At 38.2% G+C, this 26,296-nt stretch overlaps 2 protein-coding genes across 2 annotated transcripts; both read right to left on the minus strand.

The window, feature by feature from the left end:
* Positions 1-5,055: 5,055 nt before the first annotated feature.
* LOC102271925 (olfactory receptor 52P1-like) lies at positions 5,056-6,009 on the minus strand. Its single transcript, XM_005902315.2, has one exon. The coding sequence runs from the start codon at positions 6,007-6,009 to the stop codon at positions 5,056-5,058; it is 954 nt and encodes a 317-aa protein (XP_005902377.2).
* Positions 6,010-24,236: 18,227 nt separating this feature from the next.
* Positions 24,237-25,199, minus strand: LOC102272202 (olfactory receptor 52P1). Its single transcript, XM_005902316.2, has one exon. The coding sequence runs from the start codon at positions 25,197-25,199 to the stop codon at positions 24,237-24,239; it is 963 nt and encodes a 320-aa protein (XP_005902378.2).
* Between the last annotated feature and the right edge of the window lie 1,097 nt (positions 25,200-26,296).

The raw sequence follows: 26,296 nt of genomic DNA on the forward strand, positions 1-26,296 counted from the left end.
ATGCAAAAAGGCAAAATGGTTGTCTGAGGAGACCTTACAAACAGCTGTGAAAAGAAGAGAAGTGAAAAGAAAAAGAGAAAAGGAAAGATATACCCATTTAAATGCAGAATTCCAAAGAATAGAAAGGGGAGATAAGAAAGCCTTCCACAGAGATCAGTGCAAAGAAAGAGAGGAAAGCAATAGAATGGAAAAGACTAGAGATCTCTTCAAGAAAATAAGAGATACCAAGGGAACAGTTCATGCAAAGATGGGCTCAATAAAGGACAGTAATGGTATGGACCTAACAGAAGCAGAAGATACTAAGAAGAGGTGGCAAGAATACACAGAAGAACTATACAAAAAAGATTTTCATGACCCAGATAACCACAATGGTGTGATCTGGAGCCAGACATCCTGGAATGTCAAGTCAAGTGGGCCTTAGGAAGCATCAGTAGGAACAAAGCTAGTGGCGGTGATGGAATTTCAGTTGAGCTATTTCAAATCCTAAAAGAGGATACTGTGAAAATGCTGCAGTCAATATGCCAGCAAATTTGGAAAATTCAGCAGTGGCCACAGGATTGGAAAAGGTCAGTTTTCATTCCAATCCCGAAGAATGCTCAAGTCATTCACTTCCATTCAATTCCATTCAATTCATTCAATGCCAAAGAATGCTCAAACTACCACACAATTGCACTCATCTCACACACTAGTAAAATAATGCTCAAAATTATCCAAGCCAGGCTTCAATAGTACATGAAGCATGCATTTCCAGATGTTCAAGCTGGTTTTAGAAAAGGCAAAGGAATCAGAGATCAAATTGCCAATATCCACTGGATCATCAGATCATCAAAAAAGCAAGAAAGTTCCAGAAAAAAACATCTATTTCTGCTTATTGACTATGCCAAAGATTTTGACTGTGTGGACCACAACAAACTCTGGAAAATTCTGAAAAAGTTGAGAATACCAGAGAGAAATCTGTGCGCAGGTCAGGAAGTAGCAGTTAGAACTGGACATGGAACAGCAGACTGGTTCCAAATCAGGAAGGGAGTATGTCAAGGCTATATATTGTTACCCTGCTTATTTAACTTATATGCAGAGTACATCATGAGAAACACTGGGCTGGATGAATAGCAAGCTGGTTTCAAGATTGCTGGGAGAAATATCAATAACCTCAGATGTGCAGATGATGCCACTCTTATGGCAGAAAGTGAAGAACTAAAGAGCATCTCGATGAAAGTGAAAGAGGAGAGTGAAAATGTTGGCTGAAAGCTCAACATCCAGAAAACCAGATCATAGCATCTGGTCCTATCACTTCATGGTAAATAGATGGGGAAACAGTGGAAACATTGACAGACTTTGCTTTTGGGGGTTCCAAAATCACTGCAGATGGTGATTGCAGCCAAAAAATTTAAAGATGCTTGCTCCTTGGAAGGAAAGTTATAACCAATTAGACAGCATATTAAAAAGTAGAGACATTACTTTGCCAGCAAAGGTCCATCTAGTCAAAGCTATCATTTTTCCAGTAGTCTTGTATGGATGTGAGAGTTGTACAATAGAGAAAGCTGAGCAGCAAAGAATTGATGCTTTTGAACTGTGATGTTGGAGAAGACTCTTGAGAGTCCCTTGGACTGCAAGGAGATCCAACCAGTCCATCCTAAAGGAAATCAGTCCTGAATATTAATTGGAAGACTGATGCTGAAGCTGAAACTCCGATACTTTGGCCTTCTGATGGGAAGAACTGATTCATTTGAAAAGACCCTGATGCTGGCAAAGATTAAAGGCAGGAGAAGGGGACGACAGAGGATGAGATGGTTGGATGGCATCACCGACTCAATGGATATGAGTTTGGGTAAACTCGGGGAGTTTGTGATGGATAGCAAGGCCTGATGTGCTGTAGTCCTTGGGGTTGCAAGGAGTCGGACACGAGTGAGCGAATGAACTGAACTGATAACTATTATTAAAAAGGAAAATCTATTAATCTCTCAAAGGATACTGTTTTTTTCTGTATTATATATGCACATTTTGGTCATCGAAATCTGTTGTTGTTCCTAGAACTAAATTAAATTACACACATGAATGTGTGTATATAGGAAGCAATGAATGAAAAAACAGACCTATATCTGATGAAAAATTTGTTGTTTTTAGGTCACTAAGTCATGTCTGACTCTTATGCAACCCCGAGGACTGTTGCCCAAAAGACTTCTCTGTCCATGGAATTTTCCAGGCAAGGATACTGGAGTGGGTAGCCATTTCCTTCTCCAGGGTATCTTCTTGACCCAGGAATCAAACCTGAATCACCTGCATTGGCAGGCAGATTCTTTACCCCTGAGTCCCTGGGGAATCTCAACTAACACATTATAATGTAGTGAAGTGTTGCTCTAAATTATAGATTAGCAAACTTTTTATATAAGAGTTTGACAGTGAATATTTTAAACTTTTTGTATGATCTCTGTCCTAGTTATTCAAATTTGCCCCTATAGTGTCAAAGCCTCCATCAACAATACATTGATCAATGGATATGATGATGATCCAATACATTTTTTTTTATTTAGAAAAAGAGGCAGCAAGATGGATTTAGCCTGTGTGCTACAGATTGCCCCATGAACCTGACAAAGTCATATTCTGTGAAGTAGGTCAAAAGTAATATTAGGCTCTATAAGTTCAAAGTATAATGTAGCATTTAATTAAATGAATTCTGATTTTTGGCTAGATTTATCACCTGGAGACAAGGTCATTCATTGCATACAAGATTGTATGGCCCTTTCACCATTCCCATTGTACAACTCTTTATTTCTCATGGTGAACTATGACCATCACAGTGCCCCAAATTGGATATTTTCTTATTGGATTCCCCTCCTGCTTTTCTAATTATGTTTTTTTCTTTAAGTTTTATTCTCCTTTTTTAGTATGCCATGACTCTCTTCTGGATGAATTTTTACTTTTCATACAGTGTCTATTCACCTCCATTGTGATGTTGCCTCTTGGAAAACCTTTGACACCCTTACTACATGGATATGTTATCATTACTCTTCAAGATTCAAGTCATCCTTTTCCTAGCATCTCCTCCAATATACCTTAGAAAATTGTCTCCTTGTGGTAGTTTTGGTATTCCATTATTACCTGAACAATTTTTAAACTGTTACTTTGAATTTATCTTTTTTTTTTATTATCTGGGATATATGCTGATTTTTTAAAATAAAAATTAGTTCATTTTTTACTACTTTGTTTCTCATATATTTGGACGAATATTTGACACTTAATAAATGCTTTATGACATTAACTGATTCTCCCACTGACTTAAGTGATTTGATGTGTTACTTACTGAGACAATAAATTTTTTAGGATGGTTTGGGTGGGTGAATAAGTGTGAAATGTCCATTTTGGAGAATGTGGAATAACTAAGAGGATATCTTTGTAAAATAGAGAGCTACCTATTTCAGAGCTCTATTGGTATTTGGAATATAGAGCTATCTATTTCAGAACTCTATTGGTATTTGGAAAAACATCTTTTCTAACAGATCTTCCAAATTTCAGTACCTATCTTCTATCTTGGCATTTGGAATATAGAGCTATCTATTTCAGAACTCTATTGGTATTTGGAAAAACATCTTTTCTAACAGATCTTCCAAATTTCAGTACCTATCTTGGCACTATTCATGATAATATGGAAGAAGATTATTTATTACTGTGATAACTGTGTTTCAGTCATCATTTAATTTAATCCTTGCTCTGACACTATAAAGTATAAAAACTATTTCCTCTGTTTAATCAATGATGAAACTCAGAATTTATACAGTCAAAAATGAAACACAGCCAGTCATTAGTAACAGAAGCAACATTAGAGCCACTCAGCATACACTCATTGAAAAAAAAAAAAGGAAGACTTACATTATTGTAAGGAATCAAGCTATTTGCAGTGTAATTCATACAAAAGTTAATGAGATACAAATACAGTTATAAATAGGTAAGATTATGGCTACAGCAGAAAAAAAGTCAGAGGCTAGGAAGCTCATTCATTTGAAAACATACTTTGGCCAATAAGTATTTGAAAAATATATTCCAATCTTTGTCAAGAATCAACAATTTCCAATTCAATGAGCATTCATTCCATAAAACAATCCTAAAAGTAAAAGGATATTTTGCACAGAGCATTTATAGATGGGTCTTAATTAGGACCCTCTGTGTTACATGCATAGTAAAGTGAATGTTCCTAATTACGAAGCAAATTGCTTGCAAACAGCACTGGATGAATGTGACTGAGAAATTGATATTCTCTGAAGACAAAGAAAAGGGAACTGAACATGGATAAATAGGACTTTCACAAGTGTGAAGTGAAAGTGATTAAGTATTTCAAGTGTTACTGAGAATCCATAATCATGTTACCAGGTTACCCTGATTGGACATTTCCTTAGTAAAATAGAAGTGACTCTTGCCTAGGAGGTTGCCAAAATATTATAATACTGATCAGACATAAGGAGACTGAAAAATCTACCATGATACCTAAAAGAAGAGCAAACGTATTGGAATAAATACATAACATTGAGAGAAATGTGCTTCATTTTTGGCATGCTGATTCATCATTGCTACTAAAATAATGAGTAAAAAGACACTTAAAAATGATTTTTACTCTACAGTTTTTAAACAAAGCATGTAACAATTAAAAATGGAAAAAAATGTTTTCAAGAATGGCAATGTCCAGTATGTTGAGAAGTTTTAAATTGTTACAATAACTAACCTAGTCATTTCACATGAGTGGATATTATTAAATATTATGAATAAATATAGAATGTGAAGTAATATTAACAACAAATAACAATTGTTGCTAACATTTATTGAAATGTTAAGTATTTCAATAATTTAATATTTGTGAATGTGAAGAAACACATTTTTAGTTCTAAAAGAAAGAAAGCATAAAAATTGAAAATAGAGAAAAAAAATAAATGTACAGCATTAAATATCCCCGATTAAAACCATAGATGAATCAAAAAATAAGTTGGGGACAAGGTTGTAACTGTTATTAATGTACTATGACTTCATGAAACAGATTCTACCACCATGGGTTTGTATTTAAATATCTTAGTTTTCAGAAATTTTTTTGTTTGGGAAAAAGAGACCAATCACTCGGTCACGAATCTGCTTGGTCTTGACACCATAGACAAGGGGATTGACTGTGGGCGGCACCAGAAGGTACAAACTTGCAAAAATGATATGGACACTTGGAGGCACCTTCTTGCCAATGCGGTGAGTTAGAAAGCTAAAGAGTGCAGGTGTGTAGGAGACAAGGATAGTGCACACATGGGCAGCACAGGTGCCCAGTGCTTTTGAGCGGGCATGCTGAGAGGAGAGCCGGAAGACCGCCTGGAGGATTTTGAGATAGGATGTGGCTATGAGCCCAAGGTCCAGTACCATCACTGAAAGGGCCACAGAGATTCCATATGTTCTGTTAACATGGGTGTTTGCACTAGCCAATTTCACCACAGCCATGTGCTCACAATAGGCATGATTGATGACATATTTGGTATAATACGGTAGTCTTCTAATGAGAAAGGGACATGGCAAAACCAGGAAGATAGCTCGGACCACACTAGCTAGACCCATTTTCATGACCATTGTTGTTGTCAGGAGGGTTGTATATTGTAGTGGGATGCAAATAGCTACATAGCGATCAAAGGCCATGGCAACTAAGAGGGCTGACTCAATTATGCAAAATGTGTGGATGAAATACAACTGTGCTAGGCAGATATCAAAGTCAATCCAATGTGCATCCAGCCAAAAGATGCCAAGCATCTTGGGGGCTGTGGAAGACGCAAGGGCCATATCATTCATTGCCAGCATGCCAAGGAAGAAATACATAGGCTGGTGGAGGCTTGGCTCTAGTTTGATGGTAATGATGATTATGCTGTTCCCCAGCAGGGTCAGGGAAAACAGGAGGCAGACAGGAATGCCGATCCAGCAGTGAAAATCTTGCAACCCAGGAATACCAACCAAGAAGAAAGATGAAATGTAGTGATGAGTAGCATTGTCTGCCATGTAAAAAGTCAATAGGTTGCGTGCTTAGACAGAAAGTAGCTGGTCAAATCCCTCTGTGCAGAAAGTAGGATGACAGACTGTTTTTCCGAAGGCCCTATATGTGTGGAATCCAGGCACACTGCAAATGACCTACTTGAAGGGCTGGCTCTTCTTCTAAACCTCTGTCAATCATCAGGTTAACAATGTCCCCATTCTTAGTCCTGGAGTCTTCACCTGCAAATGAAAAGATTAAGTTTATTTATTTCAGATATTTTTTCCTGAGTTTTCAATTTTTTTTTTTTCCAATTCTCCCTGTAGCATGTATTTCTTGTTAGAGGATCAGTTAGCAACATAATAACTTCATCACTGTGCAAAAGGCAATGTTGGATTCTGATATAAACAGTTTTAGAAAAGAAGTAAGTCAAGTCTTTTAAAGAAAATGGAGATCAAGTATGAATACACATACATAAACACACACAAAAATTAACAGGGATTTCAAAATGCAATCATTATTTTAATAATACTCTTATCCATAGAGCACATAGTAGAATAAGACCTAACTCTAAAGCATAAAAACAAAGCTTATGAAAATAAGGACAATAAGGGCTTAATCATCAACCAAAGGCAAATTTTTCCTATTTTAGATTAACTCCTTAAGAAGATCTGAAGATGGACACCATATTACAACCATATAAAAAGGGGGAAAATGGATATTTTATTTCTTTATGCTATCAAATGATCTATACGTGCTGCAAATAAGCACACAAGTGTTGCTAAGCTCAGCCTTGTCTCTGGAATGCCAACAATCCCTGCTGAAGGCAGCCCTACCTCTGACTCCTCTGGCATCCATCCTTCCTGATGAGAGGGAAGAGCAAGGAAAATACAATTCAGCTTTTTTGGTCTTAGCAGCAAAAGTAGTTTCTGATGACTCCTGCTCTGACCACCTTCATTAGTTATGATAACTGGGCCCTATCCTTCCTAAGATCCAGTTTCTACCTAGTACTGTAATTCTGGAATATGCACCCCACTTTTCTTAATGTGCTTTTTAGTATATAATTGTTTCCAATATCTTGCTTTCTGATCCTGAATTCTATTTACATGAAAGTCAATATATATTGAGAAATATACCTAACGGAAATGATTCCTTGTATAGTTGTTTTCATAATATCTGTATGAAAAAAAAAAATACTTGCCTGCTTCTGTGTCTTCCTCTATTAAACATATGATACACTCAACCTATGTGAGTAAGCATTTGAAGTGTATTATTGTAAGAAATTGAAAATATAAAATCAGTCATAAATATTTCCAAAAAATTCAAAACTTAACTTTAGCTACAATTTAGAATCCTAGAATTTTGGAAATTACTACATAAGTTACCAAGTCTATAACCTAGACAGAGAAAAAAAAAATTAAGACAAAATCTACAATAGTGAACATTCAAGTATGAAAGGTTTTCAAGTATTATTAAACTTCTGCTCTTTGAAAATCCTTAAATGATTGTTTTCTTCTTGGAAATTTTGCCAGGTTCCATTCTTACACCTGCCTCTGGGAGAATCAAACATACAAGAGGTTAACCCACTTCGAAATAAACCCATACCTTTTAGCTAGAAAAAATTACATTACAAACAAGAATAATTTATCTTGATAAATATAAAATAATATTGGAAAAATAGTCTTTTAGTTTCCAATAAATTTACTTATAAGATGATAGCATGTCTAATCAATACCAAGAAAAAGTGACTTCCCCTTGCTTTAAACAACAGAGGCTTTCTGTCAGAGCCCTAGAACGTGGCACACAGATGAGGAAATTATGGAGAACTACCCCTAAATCATACTCTGTTTGTACAGTCACCCTTCCCACCTAGAAGTTCTTCTGTCTTCTCTCATGCTTATGTTGAAAGAAACTTTGGAGAAATTCACTGGTTTCAATAAAGTCATTCTTTATATTAGCCTCAGCAGACAATCTGCTTAGGTAGTCAGAATATCTGCTCAAGACTTCTCTAACATTCTGCTGTCACGTTCATTCCATCTGCTTCTAAAGCACATAAGTATCTAATTCTTTCTGACACTCTGGGCTTTGATATTTTGCCTGTTTCTCAGTCAGTCAGCGTTGCCCTTGGCTGAAATCTGCCACTCCAGTAGAGCTGACTCTTTTGGAATGCCATTGTATTTTCTAAACAGTCTTTGTTGAATGCATTATAAACTTTATATTAAGGTATTTTAATAATTACACAAAAAGATACCCCAAAATTAATTCAATAAGTTTTCCCCTCCTCTTCTATGTTATGTATCTTATTTTGCTGACAACAATAGCCACCCAGCCATTAAATTAGGAATTATCAGAATTATCCTTGCCTCCTCTGTTTATTTCTAGTACCTCAGTCACGCAGCTATTAAGTCCCTATTTCTGTTAGATCTCTTACCTTATGCGTTGTGTGCATTTATTTTCAAGTGAATCTCCGTCATCAGACTATGCATATCCAAGAAATGTACACAATCTCAGTAAGCGCTCAGTAGATTCTGAGGAATGGTTGATGTAATGTTTCTCTACATCCTTTACAGTCTCTTAAGAATTTCACAGACTATTATCTTGCTCTCAAGGCTTCTGACTCACCAGAGATGGTTTGTTTATTCATAGTCATTAACTACCCTTCATTTATTTCAACTGTCTTCTTAGAATATGTGCTTTCAAAATTGTTTCTGGTTATGAGTTATATAACCAGAAACTTCCCTGTAGCAGAAATTTCCAAAGACAGTTATGCTCTTCCATAAACAATAGTGATACAGTATGCATATATTTATATATACAATTTTATTTGGTTCCTCTTTTCTACTACCAAATCACATTACTGACATCACTCAGTTGTTTCTTATAAATGTGTAACATCATTTATACATTTATAAATCCTCCTTTCCTGCTCTACTTTCACCTGCTTTATCTTGAATTCTATCTCACAGCCCATGATATAGCATAGATGATAACAAAAGATAACTGCTGTTCTCTGCAAATCCTCAAATGATAGTCTTGCATTGTAGCATGTAGGCCAATATGCGTATGTGGGAATGGTTTAAAAATATGACAGTGGTTACCATTGGAACAGTGAGGACTCTGTGGTTAAGTTGAGAGTTATGGCTACTTTTTAATGTGCTATTCCAATGCTCAGGAGGCCCCTCTGTTTGAAAGGCTGATGGATCCCTTAGGAGACATAAAGTTGAAAGAGGACTGGGCCAAGAATAAACACAGTGCAATAACAACATACTTCTGGAATGCGTGTGTATTAAGTCACTTCGGTTGTGTCTGACTCTTTGCAACCCTATGCACTGTAGTCCACCAGGCTCCTCTGTCCAGGGGATTCTCCAGGCAAAAATACTAGAGTGAGTTTTCATGCCATCCCAACCCAGGGATGGAACCATGTCTCCTGCACTGGTGGGTGGGCTCTTTACCACTAGGGCCACCTGGGAAGCCCCATGCTTCTGAAATAGCTATGTTAATATTCTAAACTCCCCAGAGCTTGTATTGATAGCTCTTATGTGTTTCTCCATTGCAGAATGTAGTATTTAAAAAAAAATGAATTACGATTAACATACAATATTATATTAGTTTTGTTAATGAATTAGGTCATATGGACCCTTATTTGGGCCTTAGCCCAGCTGAGGCCCCCTGTTTAGGCAAGGAAGTTTCTTTTCCACTTCCAGGTTTGCATAGCCAAAATTAAACCTAAGCTGAGATTGAAGCAGCACAAGTTTTATTCAACTGCCAGAGAATGGAGAAGCAGGGAACTTAGTTCACAAATCAAATTGTCACCGAGGAGATGATTGAAAGTGAAGTGAAAGTGAAAGTTGCTCAGTCGTGTCCAACTCTTTGCAATCCCATAGACTATACAATCCATGGAATTCTCCAGGCCAGAATACTGGAGTGGGTAGCCTTTCACTTTTCCAGGGGATCTCCCCAACCCGGGAATTGATCCCAGGTCTCCCACATTGCAGGCAGATTTTTTACCAGCTGAGTCACAAAGGAGGTCCAAGAATACTGGAGTGGATAGCCTATCCCTTCTCCAGCATATCTTCCCAACCTAGGAATCGAACTGGGGTCTCCTGCAAGCCAGGCTGATTCTTTACCAACTGAGCTATCAGGGAAGCCCAGGGGATGATTAAGGCAAGACTTTAAGGTCAAGGTTAATGGAGGAGGGTGTTGGTATACATCTTAGTTTTCCAGGAACAAATGAGGTTCTTCCTAGAACTGTGGTGCCACTGTTCTTTTGCCCTTGTATGATCATTTTGCATCTGAGTTGTAAGAAGGTAGAACCAATGTGGTGTGGATAGGCAGAGATCTCATGTAATTGGTTGGTGGTGCGTTAATCCGGAGTCAACATCCTCAACCTGGTTTCAAAGAGTCTGGGATCTTTGTTCTTGTGATCAGCATATAGTTAACTTCTTCTTCCTAGTGGTGGTTTCACGATATTATTGATAGCCATTGAGGAGGAAGTGAAAGGTCCTTGACTTTGTTTAGTGGTTAAACTATTATTATCTTGTCTTGCTTCATAGTTTTCCTTTCTTTCTGCATTTTCTCTCATGAAATTTATTCTTTGTAACTAGACAAAGGCCTGTGAAGCTAACGTTTTTCTACAAACAAAAGATAGGTGGAGGACAGGATGGGCTCTGTCCTGGGAAGACCCTATAGGTTCCTACTTGGTTATGGTTTCAGGTATAAAACATAGTGATTTAATATTTTTATACATTTGAAAAAGATAGGACACTGAAAGATGAACTCCCGTGGTTGGTAGTTGCCCAATATGCTACTGGAGATCAGTGGCTAAATAACTCCAGAAAGAATAGACAGAGCTGAAGCAAAAACAACACTCAGTTGTGGCTGTGACTGGTGAAAGAAGCAAAGTCCAATCTGTAAAGAGCAATATTGCATAGGAACCTGGAATGCTAGTTTCATGAATCAAGGCAAATTGAAAGTGGTCAAACAGGAAATAGCAAGAGTGAGTGTCAACATTTTAGGAATCAGGGAACTAAAACGGATTGAATAGGTGAATTTAACTCAGATGAACATTATATCTACTACCGTGGGCAAGAATCCCTTTAGAAGAAATAGAGGAGCCATCATAGTTAACAAAAGAGTCAGAGGTGCGGTATTTGGATTCAATCTCAAAAATGACAGAAAGATCTCTGTTCATTTCCTAGGCAAACCATTCAATATCATGGTAATCCAAGTCTATGCCCCGACAAGTAACTGCTGAAGAAGCTGAGTTGAATAGTTCTAAGACCTACGAGACCTTCCAGAACTAATACCCAAAAAAGATGTCCATTTCATTATAGGTGACTGGAATGCAAAAGAAGGAAGTCAAGAAACACCTGGAATAAGAGGCAAATTTGGCCTCGGAGTACAGAATGAAGCAGGGCAAAGGCTAATAGAGTTTTGCCAAGTGAATCCACTGGTCATAGCAAACACCCTCTTCCAACAAATTAAGAGAAGACTCTACACATGGACATCACCAGATGGTCAATACTGAAATCAGATTGATTATATTCTTTGTAGCCAAAGATGGAGAAGCTCCATCTTGTCAGCAAAAACAAGACCGGGAGCTGACTGTGGCTCTCAGATCATGAATTCCTCATTGCCAAATTCAGATTTAAATTGAAGAAAGTAGGGAAAACCACTAGATCCTTCAGGTATGACCTAAATCAAATCTCTTATGATTATACAGTGGAAGTGAGAAATAGATTGAGGGATTAGATCTGATAGAGCACCCGATGAACTATGGATGCAGGTTCCTGATATTGTACAGGAGACAGGGATCAAGACCATCTCCAAGAAAAAGAAACACAAAAGAGGAAATGGCTGTCTGAGGAGGCCTTACAAATAGCTGTGAAAAGAAAAGAAGCAAAAAGCAAAGGAGAAAAGGAAAGATATACCCATTTGAATGCAGAGTTCCAAAAAATAGCAAGGAGAGATAAGAAAGCCTTTCTTAGCGATCAATGCAAAGAAATAGAGGAAAACAACAGAATGGGAAAGACTAAAGATCTCTTCAAGAAAATTAGAGATTCCAAGGGAACAGTTCATGTGAAGATGGGCTCAAAAAGGACAGAAATGGTATGGTCCTAATAGAAGCAGAAGATATTAAGAAGAGGCAGCAAGAATACATGGAAGAACTATATAAAAAAAGATCTTCATGGCCAAGACAATCACAATGGTGTGATCCTCACCTAGAGTCAGACATCCTGGAATGTGAACTCATGGGCCTTAGGAAGCATCACTACAAACAAATCTAGTGGAGGTGATGGAATTCCAGTTGAGCTATTTCAAATCCCGAAAGATGATGCTGTGAAAGTGCTGCACTCAATATGCCAGCAAATTTGGAAAACTCAACAGTGGCTACAGGACTGGAAAAGGTCAGTTTTCATGCCATTCACAAGGAAAGGCACTGCCAGAGAATGCTCAAACTACCATACACTAGCACTCATCTCACACGTTAGTAAAGTAATGCTCAAAATTATTCAAGCCAGGCTTCAACAGTACGTGAACTATGAACTTCCAGATGATCAAGCTGGTTTTAGAAAAGGCAGAGGAACCAGAGATCAAATCGCCAACATTAGCTGGATCATCGAAAAAGCAAGAGAGTTCCAGAAAATCATGTATTGCTGCTTTATTGATTATGCCAAAGCCTTTGACAGTGCGGATCACTACAATCTCTGGAAAATTCTGAAAGAGATGGGAATACAAGACCACCTGATCTGCCTCTTGAGAAATCTGTATGCAGGTCAGGAAGCAACAGTTAGAACTGGACATGGAACAACAGACTGGTTCCAAATAGGAAAAGGAGTATGTCAAGGCTGTATATTGTTACCCTGTTTATTTAACTTATATGCAGGGTACATCATGAGAAGCGCTGGGCTGGATGAAACACAGGCTGGAATCAAGATTGCCGGAAGAAATATCAATAATGTCAGATATGCAGATGACACCACCCTTATGGCAGAAAATGAAGAAGAACTAAAGAGCCTCTTGATGAAAATGAAAGAGGATGGTGGAAAAGTTGGCTTAAAGCTCAACATTCAGAAAACTACAATCATGGCATCCAGTCCCATGACTTCATGGCAAACAGATGGGGAAAAAGTGGAAATGGCGACAGACTTTATTTTTCTGGGCTGCAAAATCACTGCAGATGGTGACTGCAGCCATGAAATTAAAAGATTCTTGCTCCTTCAAAGAAAAGTTATGACCAACCTAGACAGCATGTTAAAAAGCAGGGACATTACTTTGCCAGCAAAGGTCCATCTAGTCAAAGCTATGGTTTTCCCAGTAGTCATGTATGGATGTGAGAGTTGGAGTATAAAGAAAGCTCAGGGCCAAAGAATTGATGCTTTTGAACTGCGGTGTTGGAGAAGACTCTTGAGAGGCCTTTGGATTGCAAGGAGATCCAACCAGTCCATCCTAAAGGAAATCAGTCCTGTATATTCATTGGAAGGACTGATGCCAAAGCTGAAACTCCAGTACTTTGGCAACCTGATGCAAAGAACTGACTCTTTTGAAAAGACCCTGATGCTGGGAAAGATTGAAGGCGTGGGAGGAGAAGGGGACGGCAGAGGATGAGTTGGTTGGATGGCATCACCAACTCAATGCACATGAGTTTGACTAAACTCTGGGAATTAGTGACAGACAGGGAGGCCTGGTGTGCTGCAGTCCATGGGGTCACAAAGAGTCGGACATGACTGAGCGACTGAACTGAATTGATACTGAACTGAACTGATACTGAACTGAAATTTTATTGTAAGAACAATTATCATCCGTCACTATACAAAGTCATTCCAGGATTATTGACTATACACTCCCCCATGAATTGTTTTATAGTGGAAGTTTTTACTTCTTAATCTACTTCACCTATTTTGTCCTTCCCCCCATGGCCCTCCCCTCTGGCAACCACCAATTTGTCCCCGTTTCTATGAGTCTATTTTTATTTTGTTTTGTTTCCTTTTTTTTTCTTTTTCAGATTCCATATATAAGTGAAATCATACAGTATTTCTTTTCCCTCTTTGACTTATTTCACTTAGTATATCACCCTCATATCCATCCCTGTTGTTGCAAATGATAAGAATTTATTCCTTTGTATGGCTGAGTAATATTCTATAATCTATCTATCTTATAGATAGGCAGATGTACAGATACATGTACCACATCTATATAGACATACATATATATGCATACCACATCTTTTTTATCCATTCACCTATGCATGGACACTTAGCTTGCTTTCATATCCTGGCTGTTGTAAATTGGTGACTGCAATTAACATAGGGATTCATGTATCTTTTCAAGTTAGTGTTTTTATTTTCTTTGAATAAATATCCAGAAGTATAATTGCTGGATTGTATGGTAGTTCTATTCTTATATTTTTGAAGATCTTCCATACTGTTTTCCATACACAATGGCTGAACCAATTTACATTCCCACCAACACTGTTCAGAGATTTCCTTTTGAAAACAGGATCTTGAAAGACTGTTCCATGAAGCACAATCAAATGAGATTCCTGAGATGACAATCAAATATATATTAATAGTTCACTGGAGAAATCTGTGAGAATACTAAGAGCAAATCAGTTTATTGTGGGCAAGCTATCTGAAAACTGAGAGCAGCAAATTACAAACCTTAACTCCAGGATGACTTTCATCAAATTCATACCTGCCTTAGGAAAAGATTAAGGTCATCTGAAAGTGTAAAGGTAGTTCAGGATATTTTATGAGCTGTGTTCTGTTATTTATTTTCCCTAGTGTAATCTTACTGAGACAAAATTTCCACACATCCAAGCACTGTAACTTTCTTCTTCCCTATTAATATGTGCTCACATACATTTACAGGCTCATGTGTATTAAGTCCTTCACAGTTAGTGAGTCTGGATTATTCTCCATTATGGCCCAATTTGTCTCTTGTTTTTCCAACTGTGCAATACGTGATCATATTGCATTATTTCTTTATATTCCTGGCAATTGTAATGTTTTTATTTTTTTTATTATCTAATAATGGGCCCTTAAATGGTTTTTCTGTATCTTTAAAATTTTTACCTTCTTCATTACTACAGGGTTTGAACGTATACTCATATATTGGAGAGTATTTTGTCATTTTTCTCTTCTGTAAATTGTTTGTTTATACTTTTAAGTTTTCTTTTGGAGAGGCTGAATTTTTCTTATGAATTTGTGAATGTTCTTGGATATTTTCACCTAAATCTTGCCCCAAACTTCGAAAATATGTCTTACCATTTACTCTACTACCTTTGTCTAGAGTGTGTCAGCTCTACAAAAATTCTATGTTTTACTTAAAGTAATGAAAATCTTTCACTATGTTTTGTACTTTTGGAATTTTCATACTTATTTGAAGTTATCTTCCTGAATTAACTTTTACTAACTTAAAAGCAGAGGTGGCGAGAATATACAGAAGAACTGGACAGAAAAGAGCTTCACAACCAAGATAATCACGATGGTATCATCATTCACCTAGAGCCAGACATCCTGGAATGTGAAGTCAAGTGGGCATTAGAAAGCATCACTACGAACAAAGCTAGTGGAGGTGATGGAATTCCAGTGGAGCTATTTCAAACCCTGGAAGATGATGCTGTGAAAGTGCTACACTCAATATGCCAGCAAATTTGGAAAACTCAAAAGGGGCCACAGGACTGGAAAAGGTCAGTTTTCATTCCAATCCCAAAGAAAGGCAATGCCAAAGAATGCTCAAACTACTGCACAGTTGAACTCATCTCACACGCTAGTAAAGTAATGCTAAGCCAGGCTTCAGCAATATGTGAACTGTGAACTTCCAGATGTTCAAGCTGGTTTTAGAAAAGGCAGAAAAACCAGAGATCAAATTGCCAACATCCACTGGATCATCGAAAAAGCAAGAGAGTTCCAGAAAAACATCTATTTTTGCTTTATTGACTATGCCAAAGTCTTTGACTGTGTGGATCACAATAAACTGTGGAAAATTCTGAAAGAGATGGGAATACCAGACCACCTGACCTGCCTCCTGAGAAATCTATATGCAGGTCAGGAAGCAACAGTTAGAACTGGACATGGAACAACAGACTAGTTCCAAATAGGAAAAGGAGTACATCAAGGCTGTATATTGTCACCTGGCTTATTTAACTTATACGCAGAGTACATCATGAGAAACGCTGGGCTGGAAAAAGCACAAGCTGGAATCAAGATTGCCGGGAGAAATATCAATAACGTCAAATATGCAGATCACACCACCCTTATGGCAGAAAGTGAAGAGGAACTAAAAAGCCTCTTGACGAAAATGTAAGAGGAGAGTGAAAAAGTTGGCTTAAAGTTCAACATTCAGAAAACGAAGATCATGGCATCTGGTCCCATCACTTCATGGGAAATAGGCGGGGAAACAGTGGAAATAGTGTCAGACTTTATTTTGGGGGGCTCCAAAGTCACTGCAGATGGTGACTGTAGCCATGAAATTAAAAGATGCTTACTCCTTGGAAGGAAAGTTATGACCAACCTAGATAGCTTATTCAAAAGCAGAGACATAACTTTGCCAACAAAGGTCTGTCCCGTCGTCATGTATGGATGTGAGAGTTGGACTGTGAAGAAAGCTGGGCACTGAAGAGTTGATGCTTTTGAACTGTGGTGTTGCAGAAGACTCTTGAGAGTCCCTTGGACTGCAAGGAGATCCACCCAGTCCATTCCAGAAGAGATCAGCCCTGGGTGTTCTTTGTTTTTGTTTTTTTAATTTAATTTTATTTTTTAACTTTACAATATTGTATTGGCTTTGCCATATAAATCATGCTAAAGCTGAAACTCCAGTACTTTGGCCACATCATGAGAAAAGTTGACTCATTGGAAAAGACTCTGATGCTGGGAGGGATTGGGGGCAGGAGGAGAAGGGGATGACAGAGATGAGATGGCTGGATGGCATCACCGAGTCGATGGACGTGAGCTTCAGTGAACTCTGGGAGATGGTGATGGACAGGGAGGCCTGGTGTGCTGCACTTCATGGGGTCGCAAAGAGTCGGACACGACTGAGAGACTGACCTGAACTGAACTGAACTGAACTTCACAGCTTTAACTTAAGATTTTGGTATTTTACGCAGTCAGAGTATGGCCTTCTGTCTATATGATATTAAGTAGAAATCCACTTTTATTTACTGATTTTATATAAAGAGTCAATTTTACGAGAGATATCAAAAATATATCTGCATTTTTTTTTCATCTTTTTGTAGTGATTTATCACGTGAAAGTGAACGTGTTAGTCACTTAGTCCTGTTAGACTCATTGTGACCCGTGGACTGAGGCCCACCAGGCTCCCTTCTCTGTCTATGAAATTCTCCAGGCAAGAATTCTGGAGTGGGTAGTCATTCCCTTCTCTAGGGAATCTTCTTGTCCCAGGGATTGAACCCGCGTACCCTGCATTGCAGGCAGATTGCAGATTCTTTATAGTCTGAGCCAGTAGGGAAGCCCTCTTAAAATTATTTTAAATTCCTGTATATAAATGGATGTATCTCTATTATACTTTGCACTTGGTTTTATAGTTCTATATATCTTTTTGAGACTATATTTAACATTTTATTAGCATGTTTTTGAGTTATAAAGCATGTTTTTGAGTTTTAAAGCTCTGACTCTTACTTTTAAAAAGTGACTATTTCATCTATTAACATTTAATTTTCCTTACAGTAGGTTATCACATTCCCCAAAAAATGCAATTAAAAGGATGGTTTGTATTGCATTGAATTGTGAATGACAATGTATTTTAATAACTTCATTGATTAATTCAGGTCATTTCAGTTAGATTAAAATTAAAAGATATACTTAATATTTGGGGCTGATTTCTAGATACTTTATAACATTTATTTTATAAATGTGTAATCTTATTTTAAATCATATTTGATACTGTATATTCCTTATATATTTTTAAAGTTAATATTGTGTCAGAAATAATTGCTTCATCTATGTATTAGCTAGTTTTGCTGAGAAAATTAATATATTTCATATTTTAAATGGCAATTTGATTTCTTCTTATCCAGTCTTTACATGTCATGGTTCTTTATAACACTGACAAGTAATCTATTTTTGCATATGAATGGTGGTGGTGGTTTAGTCTCTCAGTCGTGTCTGACTCTTGCAACCCCATGGACTGTAGCCTGCCAGGCTCTTCTGTCCATGGGATTCTCCAGGCGAGAATGCTGGAGTGGGTTGCCATTTCCTTCTCCAGGGGATCTTCCTGATTCAGAAATAGAACCAGGGTCTCCATTGCAGGCAGATTCTTTATCTGACTGAGCTACAGGAAAGCCCCTTGCATATAAATACTAAAACTGAAATTAAACCTGTGTTTCTTTTGTGTTCTCTAAATCTCCAATAAATTAAATTGATGAAGATTTTTGTTCAAAATTTTATATCATTCCTATTTTTTCCTGATATATTAATTACTGAGAGAAGAACATTAAAGTCTTCACTGATTTTGGTACTTTTTTCTATTTTCTCCTTTATTTCTCTTTGTTTTGGTTTCATGAATTTTGAAAATCAAGTATTAAATATAAAACATAAACAAAACTGTAAGAACTACTGAATTTCCTGTCTGGAAGGCCCATAAGAAACCCCAATGAAAGCCTGTCATCAAAAACTTAGAGTCAAGCTGCAAAGACTTATGATCAGGCTGTAACGGCCTTCAATCCCCTTATGAGTATCTCAACTGTGGCTTCTAAGGCTTTTGCATTTAAAAATCCCTCACCCCCTCATCTGTCTCCTCACCAGGAGGATTCTTTTTTCCCTAGTTGCCCAAGGTCATGTGTCCCGGTTTGCAAACCTTGTGAACAATTTAGCCATTCTTTTGCTTCAAGATAATTCTGATTCTTTTCTGAAATTTATTCTCATTTAGGAAGACATTACCCAAGAGTGGGATTGTTGGATTATATGAAACGTGTATTTAATTTTAAAGGAACTGCCAAATTATTTTCTCACATGTTTGTAGAATTTTGCATTTCTATTAGCAATCATAATGCTAATAATTCCAGCACCTCCACAAACTTGATACCACTTAGTATTTGATTTTTGTCTGCTTTTTTATTTGATCATTCTATTGGGTGCCTACTCTTATGTCATCATGGTTTTAATTTGCATTTCTTTTATAGATAATTATGTTGAAAATCTTTTTATGTGCTTACCATTCTTATATTCTCTTTGGAGAAATATCAGTTCAAGCTTTTAAAGTACTTTCTAAAGTTTTATTTGCTGTCAATTTGTTGAATTTTGACAATTCTTGATATATTCTAGAAAATATGATCCATGAGTTTTATCTTAGGTTATAGTTAGTCTTTTCATTTATTTTTTTAACATTGTGTTTTCACACCAAAAATTTTTAATTTTTGTGAAGCCAAATGCACATACTTAAAGTCAAAGCTAGACAAACTGAAACTCAATGATCTTTTTTTGTTTGTTTGTTTCTTTTGATCACAACCCTCTTCTTCTACCTCTTGGTGGGAATCAAGGCTAACAGGGCAGTGACATCTCCCTGCTGCTGTGGCTCCCAGGGCTCCTGCCTTTGCACCTGTACTTCTGCACCCAGAGCTCTTCCAACAGGTTCTGCCAACTTTGCTGGGCCCAGGAGCCCTCTCACAGCCTGGCCACCTGTGTCCTCTTGGGATCTGCTCCCTTAATGACTTTTCTTGAAGGCATCATAGAACTGAGATTACAGGGCAAGTCACCGCCCCCAAATAGAAAGAGCTTTGAGTTTCTTCTTAGTGCCTTAGACAAGAATAAAAGGATAGACTGCAGAATGTAAAGGTATATTTAAATACCTTATCATCTTTATTGACTTTACCCCTAATTTATTCTATTTGGATGAATTATTTTGTTTCCAGCTTTTTAATGCTGCTTCTCTCTCTCGCTCTTTTTTTTTGAATCTGTGTTTAAGTATTCTCAGTTTAAACACACAAACTGATATTATTCATGGTATCCTCATATTTAATGGGCTTCCCTTGTGGCTCAGCTGGTAAAAAATCCACCTCCATTGCAGGAGACCTGGGTTCAATCTCTGGGTTGGGAAAAAAGGCTACTCATTCCAGTATTCTGGCATAGAAAATTCCATGGACAGTATAGTCCATGGGGTCTCAAAGAGTTGGACACAACTGAGTGACTTCCACTTTCATATTTAATAATTAGCAATACTATCTGAAAAAATCTATTTTCAGAAGTTAAAAATAAATTTAGCTCATACTGTACATGCTAAATTCCAAAATCTGTTCTAAGCACACTTTGTGTTAATCATTTACTCCTTGCTTTAATCTTCTGAATTACATCTTTATAAACCTTTTATGGATGAAAGAACTGACATACACCTATCAGTTTAAGAACATATCCAAAGACACAACTGATTCAAGCATTCTGTCAAAAGAGATTACACTCTTAACCACTATGCAATGTTTTTCTATCCAGGTGAAATGGTCCCTACTGGGAATAATTGTCAATATTCTGTGCAATAAAAGATATTGACCACAGGTCCTGATAGTGACTTGAGTGTACAAAGAATGAATTCTTTACTGTTTAAGCCCATTGTATAGTATTAAGTTGGGTAAGTTATATGAACATATTAGGGACTGATTGAAATCATAACATATTGGTCAACTAATGGTTTGATTGAAAGAAATTTCTCTTCCTTATGATTAAATCATTTTGGTTTTGCTATAAGTCACGATAGTTATCCTAGCTTATGTTGTGACACAGAAAGCTATTACCTTCCTTATCAGAAGTCTAGACTGCAAACAACTGTAGTTTTGGTTCATATATACATTTTAGGTAATAAAGGCAATTAAAGTTTGCCTAAAGGCATACTAATTAATAAAAATAAAACTGTGGTTAGTATGAATTGATAAAACATATATTCAAAAATCAACCTGAGCAAATGAACTGAGAGTTTTTATATTCTTAAACTATTTATTTAGTTATATTACATTTGGGGATATGATGTAATATAATATTGAAACAATTGGGTATTAAAGTATATTATTTTCAATAATAAAAATTATTAGTGAAATATATTAAATATTTTCCAAGTGGCAATTTTGGATACCATTCTAATTTGGTTTTATTATAACATAAGTTTATAAAGATTGTTTTTTTAAAGTAAAATATACAGCAAAAAAGTATTGCTGCTATAAGGCATCAGTTCACTTCAGTCACTCAATTCATGTCCAATTCTTTGTGACTTCATAGGCTGCAGCATGCAAGGTTCCTTGTCCATCATCAACTCCCAGAGCTTGCTCAAATTCATGTCCATCGAGGCAGTGATGGAATCCAACCATCTCATCCTCTGTTGTCCCCTTCTCCTGCCTTCAATCTTTCCCAGCATCAGGGTCTTTTCCAATGAGTCATTTCTTCACATCAGGTGGCCAAAGTATTGGAGTTGCAAATACAGCATCAGTCCTTCCAATGAATATTCAGGATTGATTTCCTTTAGGATGGACTGGTTTGATATCCTTGCAGTCCAAGGGACTCTCAAGAGTCTTCTCCAACACCGCAGTTCAAAAGCATCAATTCTTCGGCACTCAGCATTCTTTATAGTCCAACTCTCACATCCATACATGACTGCTGGAAAAACTTTGACTAGATGGACCTTTGTTTTGACTAGATGGACCTTTGCTGGCAAAGTATGTCTCTGCTTTTTAATATGCCATCTAAGTTAGTTATTAGACCACTAGAGCATTCAGGTATGACCTAAATCAAATCCCTTATGATTATACAGTGGAAGTGAGGAATAGATTTAAGGGACTAGATCTGATAGACAGAGTGCTTGATGAACTATGGACAGAGGTTTATGACATTGTACAGGAGACAGGGATCAAGACCATCTCCATGGAAAAGAAATGCAAAAAAGCAAAATGGCTGTCTGAGGAGGCCTTACAAATAGCTGTGTAAAGCAAAGGAGAAAAGGAAAGATATAAGCATCTGAATGCAGAGTTCCAAAGAATAGCAAGAAGAGATAAGAAAGCCTTCCTCAGGGATTAATGCAAAGAAATAGAGGAAAACAACAGAATGGGAAAGACTAGAGATCACTTTAAGAAAATTAGAGATACCAAGGGAACATTTCATGCAAAGATGGGCTCAATAAAGGACAGACATGGTATGGACCTAACAAAAACAGAAGATATTAAGAAGAGGTGGCAAGAATACACAGAAGAACTGTACAAAAAAGATTTTCATGACCCAGATAATCACTATGATGTGATCACTGACCTAGAACCAGACATCCTGGAATGTGAAGTCAAGTGGGCCTTAGAAAGCATCACTATGAACAAAGCTAGTGGAGGTGATGGAATTCCAGTGGAGCTATTCCAAATCCTGAAAGATGATGCTGTGAAAGTGCTGCACTCAGTATGGCAGCAAAATTGGAAAACTCAGCAGTGGCCACAGGACTGGAAAAGGTCAGTTTTCATTCCAATCCCAAGAAAGGCAATGCCAAAGAATGCTCAAACTACCACACAATTGCACTCATCTCACACGCTAGTAAAGTAATGCTGAAAATTCTCCAAGCCAGGCTTCAGCAATACGTGAACCGTGAATTTCCAGATATTCAAGCTGGTTTTAGAAAAGGCAGAGGAACCAGAGATCAAATTGCCAACATCCACTGGATCATCGAAAAAGCAAGAGAGTTTCAGAAAAACATCTATTTCTGTTTTATTGACTACGCCAAAGTCTTTGACTCTGTGGATCACAATAAACTGCAGAAAATTCTGAAAGAGATGGGACTACCAGACCACCTGACCTGCCTCTTGAGAAACCTATATGCAGGTCAGGAAGCAACAGTCAGAAGTGGACATGGATCAACAGACTGGTTCCAAATAGGAAAAGGAGTACATCAAGGCTGTATATTGTCACCTGGCTTATTTAACTTATACTCAGAGTACATCATGAGAAACGTTGGGCTGGAAGAAGCACAGGCTGGAATCAAGATTGCTGGCAGAAATATCAATAACCTCAGATATGCAGATCACACCACCCTTATGGCAGAAAGTGAAAAGGAACTAAAAAGCCTCTTGATGAAAGTGAAAGTGGAGAGTGAAAAAGTTGCCTTAAAGCTCAACATTCAGAAAACGAAGATCATGGCATCTGGTCCCATCACTTCATGGCAGATAGATGGGGAAACAGTGCAAACAGTGCCAGACTTTATTTTTTGGGGCTCCAAAATCACTGCAGATGGTGACTGCAGCCATTAAATTAAAAGACGCTTACTCCTTGGAAGGACAGTTATGACCAACCTAGACAGCGTATTGAAAAACAGAGATATTACTTTGCCAACAAAGGTCTGTCTAGTCAAGGCTATGGTTTTTCCAGTGGTCGTGTATGGGTGTGGGTTGGACTGTGAAGAAAGCTGAGGCCCGAAGAATTGATGCTTTTGAAATGTGCTGTCAGAGAAGACTCTTGGAGTCTCTTGGACCACAAGGAGATCCAACCAGTCCATCCGAAAGGAGATCAGTCCTGGGTGTACATTGGAGGGACTGATGCTGAAGCTGAAACTCCAGTACTTTGGCCACCTCATGCAAAGAGTCGACTCATTGGAAAAGACCCTGATGCTGGGAGGAATTGGGGGCAGGAGGAGAAGGGGACGACAGAGGATGAGATGGCTGGATGGCATCACCGACTCGATGGACATGTGTTTTGGTGAACTCCGAGGGTTGATGATAGCAGGGAGGCCTGGCGTGCTGTGATTCATGGGGTTGGAAAGAGTCAGACACAACTGAGCGACTGAATATGATCTTATTTTTCTTAATGTTGAGTTTTCAGCCAAAATTTTCACTCTCCTCTTTCACTTTCATTAAGAGGATTTTTAGTTCTTCTTCGCTTTCTGCCATAAGGGTGGTGTCATCTGCATATCTTACATTATTGATATTTCACCTGGCAATCTTGATTCCAGCTTGTGCTTCATCCAGCCTGGCATTTTGCATTATGTACTCTGCATAGAAGTTAAATAAGTAGGGTGACAATATATAGCCTTGATGTACTCCTTTCCCTATTTGGAACCAGTCTGTTGTTCCATGTCCAGTTCTAACTGTTGCTTCTTGACCTGCATACAGATTGCTCAGGAGGCAGGAAAGGTGGTCTGGTATTCCCATGTCTTGAAGAATTTTCCACAGTTTGTCATAATTAAGGCATAGAAAACCCCAGAAAAAAATAGTTGGAGACTAGAGCTGTGTTATTCATCACTGTAGCCATGACTTTGAGGATCATGTTCTACAAATGTGGGCTGGAATTTACAAGTTTTCGTTTTCAGAAACTTTTTTGTTTGGGAAAAAGAGACCAATCACTCGGTCACGAATCTGCTTGGTCTTGACACCATAGACAAGGGGATTGACTGTGGGCGGCACCAGAAGGTACAAACTTGCAAAAATGATATGGACACTTGGAGGCACCTTCTTGCCAATGCGGTGAGTTAGAAAGCTAAAGAGTGCAGGTGTGTAGGAGACAAGGATAGTGCACACATGGGCAGCACAGGTGCCCAGTGCTTTTGAGTGGGCATGCTGAGAGGAGAGCCGGAAGACCGCCTGGAGGATTTTGAGATAGGATGTGGCTATGAGCCCAAGGTCCAGTACCATCACTGAAAGGGCCACAGAGATTCCATATGTTCTGTTAACATGGGTGTTTGCACTAGCCAATTTCACCACAGCCATGTGCTCACAATAGGCATGATTGATGACATATTTGGTATAATATGGTAGTCTTCTAATGAGAAAGGGACCTGGCAAAACCAGGAAGATAGCTCGGACCACACTAGCTAGACCCATTTTCATGACCATTGTTGTTGTCAGGAGGGTTGTATATTGTAGTGGGATGCAAATAGCTACATAGCGATCAAAGGCCATGGCAACTAAGAGGGCTGACTCAATTATGCAAAATGTGTGGATGAAATACAACTGTGCTAGGCAGATATCAAAGTCAATCCAATGTGCATCCAACCAAAAGATGCCAAGCATCTTGGGGGCTGTGGAAGACGCAAGGGCCATATCATTCATTGCCAGCATGCCAAGGAAGAAATACATAGGCTGGTGGAGGCTTGGCTCTAGTTTGATGGTAATGATGATTATGCTGTTCCCCAGCAGGGTCAGGGAAAACAGGAGGCAGACAGGAATGCCGATCCAGCAGTGAAAATCTTGCAACCCAGGAATACCAACCAAGAAGAAAGATGAAATGTAGTGATGAGTAGCATTGTCTGCCATGTTAAAACTGGACAGTTCCCATGCTCTGATAAAAATAGGCAAGTGAATCTCCCTATGAGCCAAAAGAAGGATGACAGATTAATTCTTCCATGGTCCTGTACATGGAATTTTTAGACACTTTAAAATGGTCTTTCTGAGGAGCTGACTTTTCTTAAAAACTTCTGCTATCCTGCTGCTGCTGCTGCTAAGTTGCTTCAGTTGTGTCCAACTCTGTGCGACCCCATTGACGGCAGTCCACCAGGCTCCACCGTCCCTAGGATTCTCCAGGCAAGAACACTGGAGTGGGTTGCCATTTCCTTCTCCAATGCATGAAAGTGAAAAGTGAAAGTGAATTCGCTCAGTAAATGTCTGACTCTTCGTGACCCCATGGACTACAGCCTACCAGGCTCCTCTGTCCATGGGATTTTTCAGTCAAGAGTACTGGAGTGGGTTGCCATTGCCTTCTCCTGCTGCTGCTACTGCTAAGTCACTTCAGTCATGTCCAACTCTGTGCGACCCCATAGAGGGCAGCCCACCAGGCTCACGAGTCCCTGGGATTCTCCAGGTAAGAACACTGGAGTGGGTTGCCATTTCCTTCTCCAATGCATGTAAGTGAAAAGTGGAAGTGAAGTTGCTCAGTCGTGTCTGACCCTCAGCGACCCCATGGACTGCAGCCTTCCAGGCTCCTCCATCCATGGGATTTTCCAGGCAAGAGTACTGGAGTGGGGTGACATTGCCTTCTCCTGCCTTCTCCTGTGGATAGGTAAATCACTTTACCATATTAAATTCCAATATTTGATCTGGAATTAAGAAGACTGAATTGTTATTTAAAAATTTTCTCCTGACTTACAGTTTTACTGTATTCCATTCTTTCATTTTTATTATCTAATAAGTAAGCAGGTCATGATAAAATTTCTGCTTCTGTGTGCCTAGGTTGTGTGACATAAACAATCCAAAGAACTGTTTTCTGGGTTGTGTGAAAGAACACAAAGCACTATTCTCAGGGAATTTTTGATCAAGTGTGAAAATGCATATAGAAATATACAGAGATACATTCATGCACACAATAATTAACAGGTTATACAAAAGGCAGTTGATCTTCCCAGATGGCTTAGTGG

This window comes from Bos mutus, unplaced genomic scaffold (genome assembly GCF_027580195.1).
Source record: "Bos mutus isolate GX-2022 unplaced genomic scaffold, NWIPB_WYAK_1.1 CTG233, whole genome shotgun sequence".
Classification (NCBI taxonomy): domain Eukaryota; kingdom Metazoa; phylum Chordata; class Mammalia; order Artiodactyla; family Bovidae; genus Bos; species Bos mutus.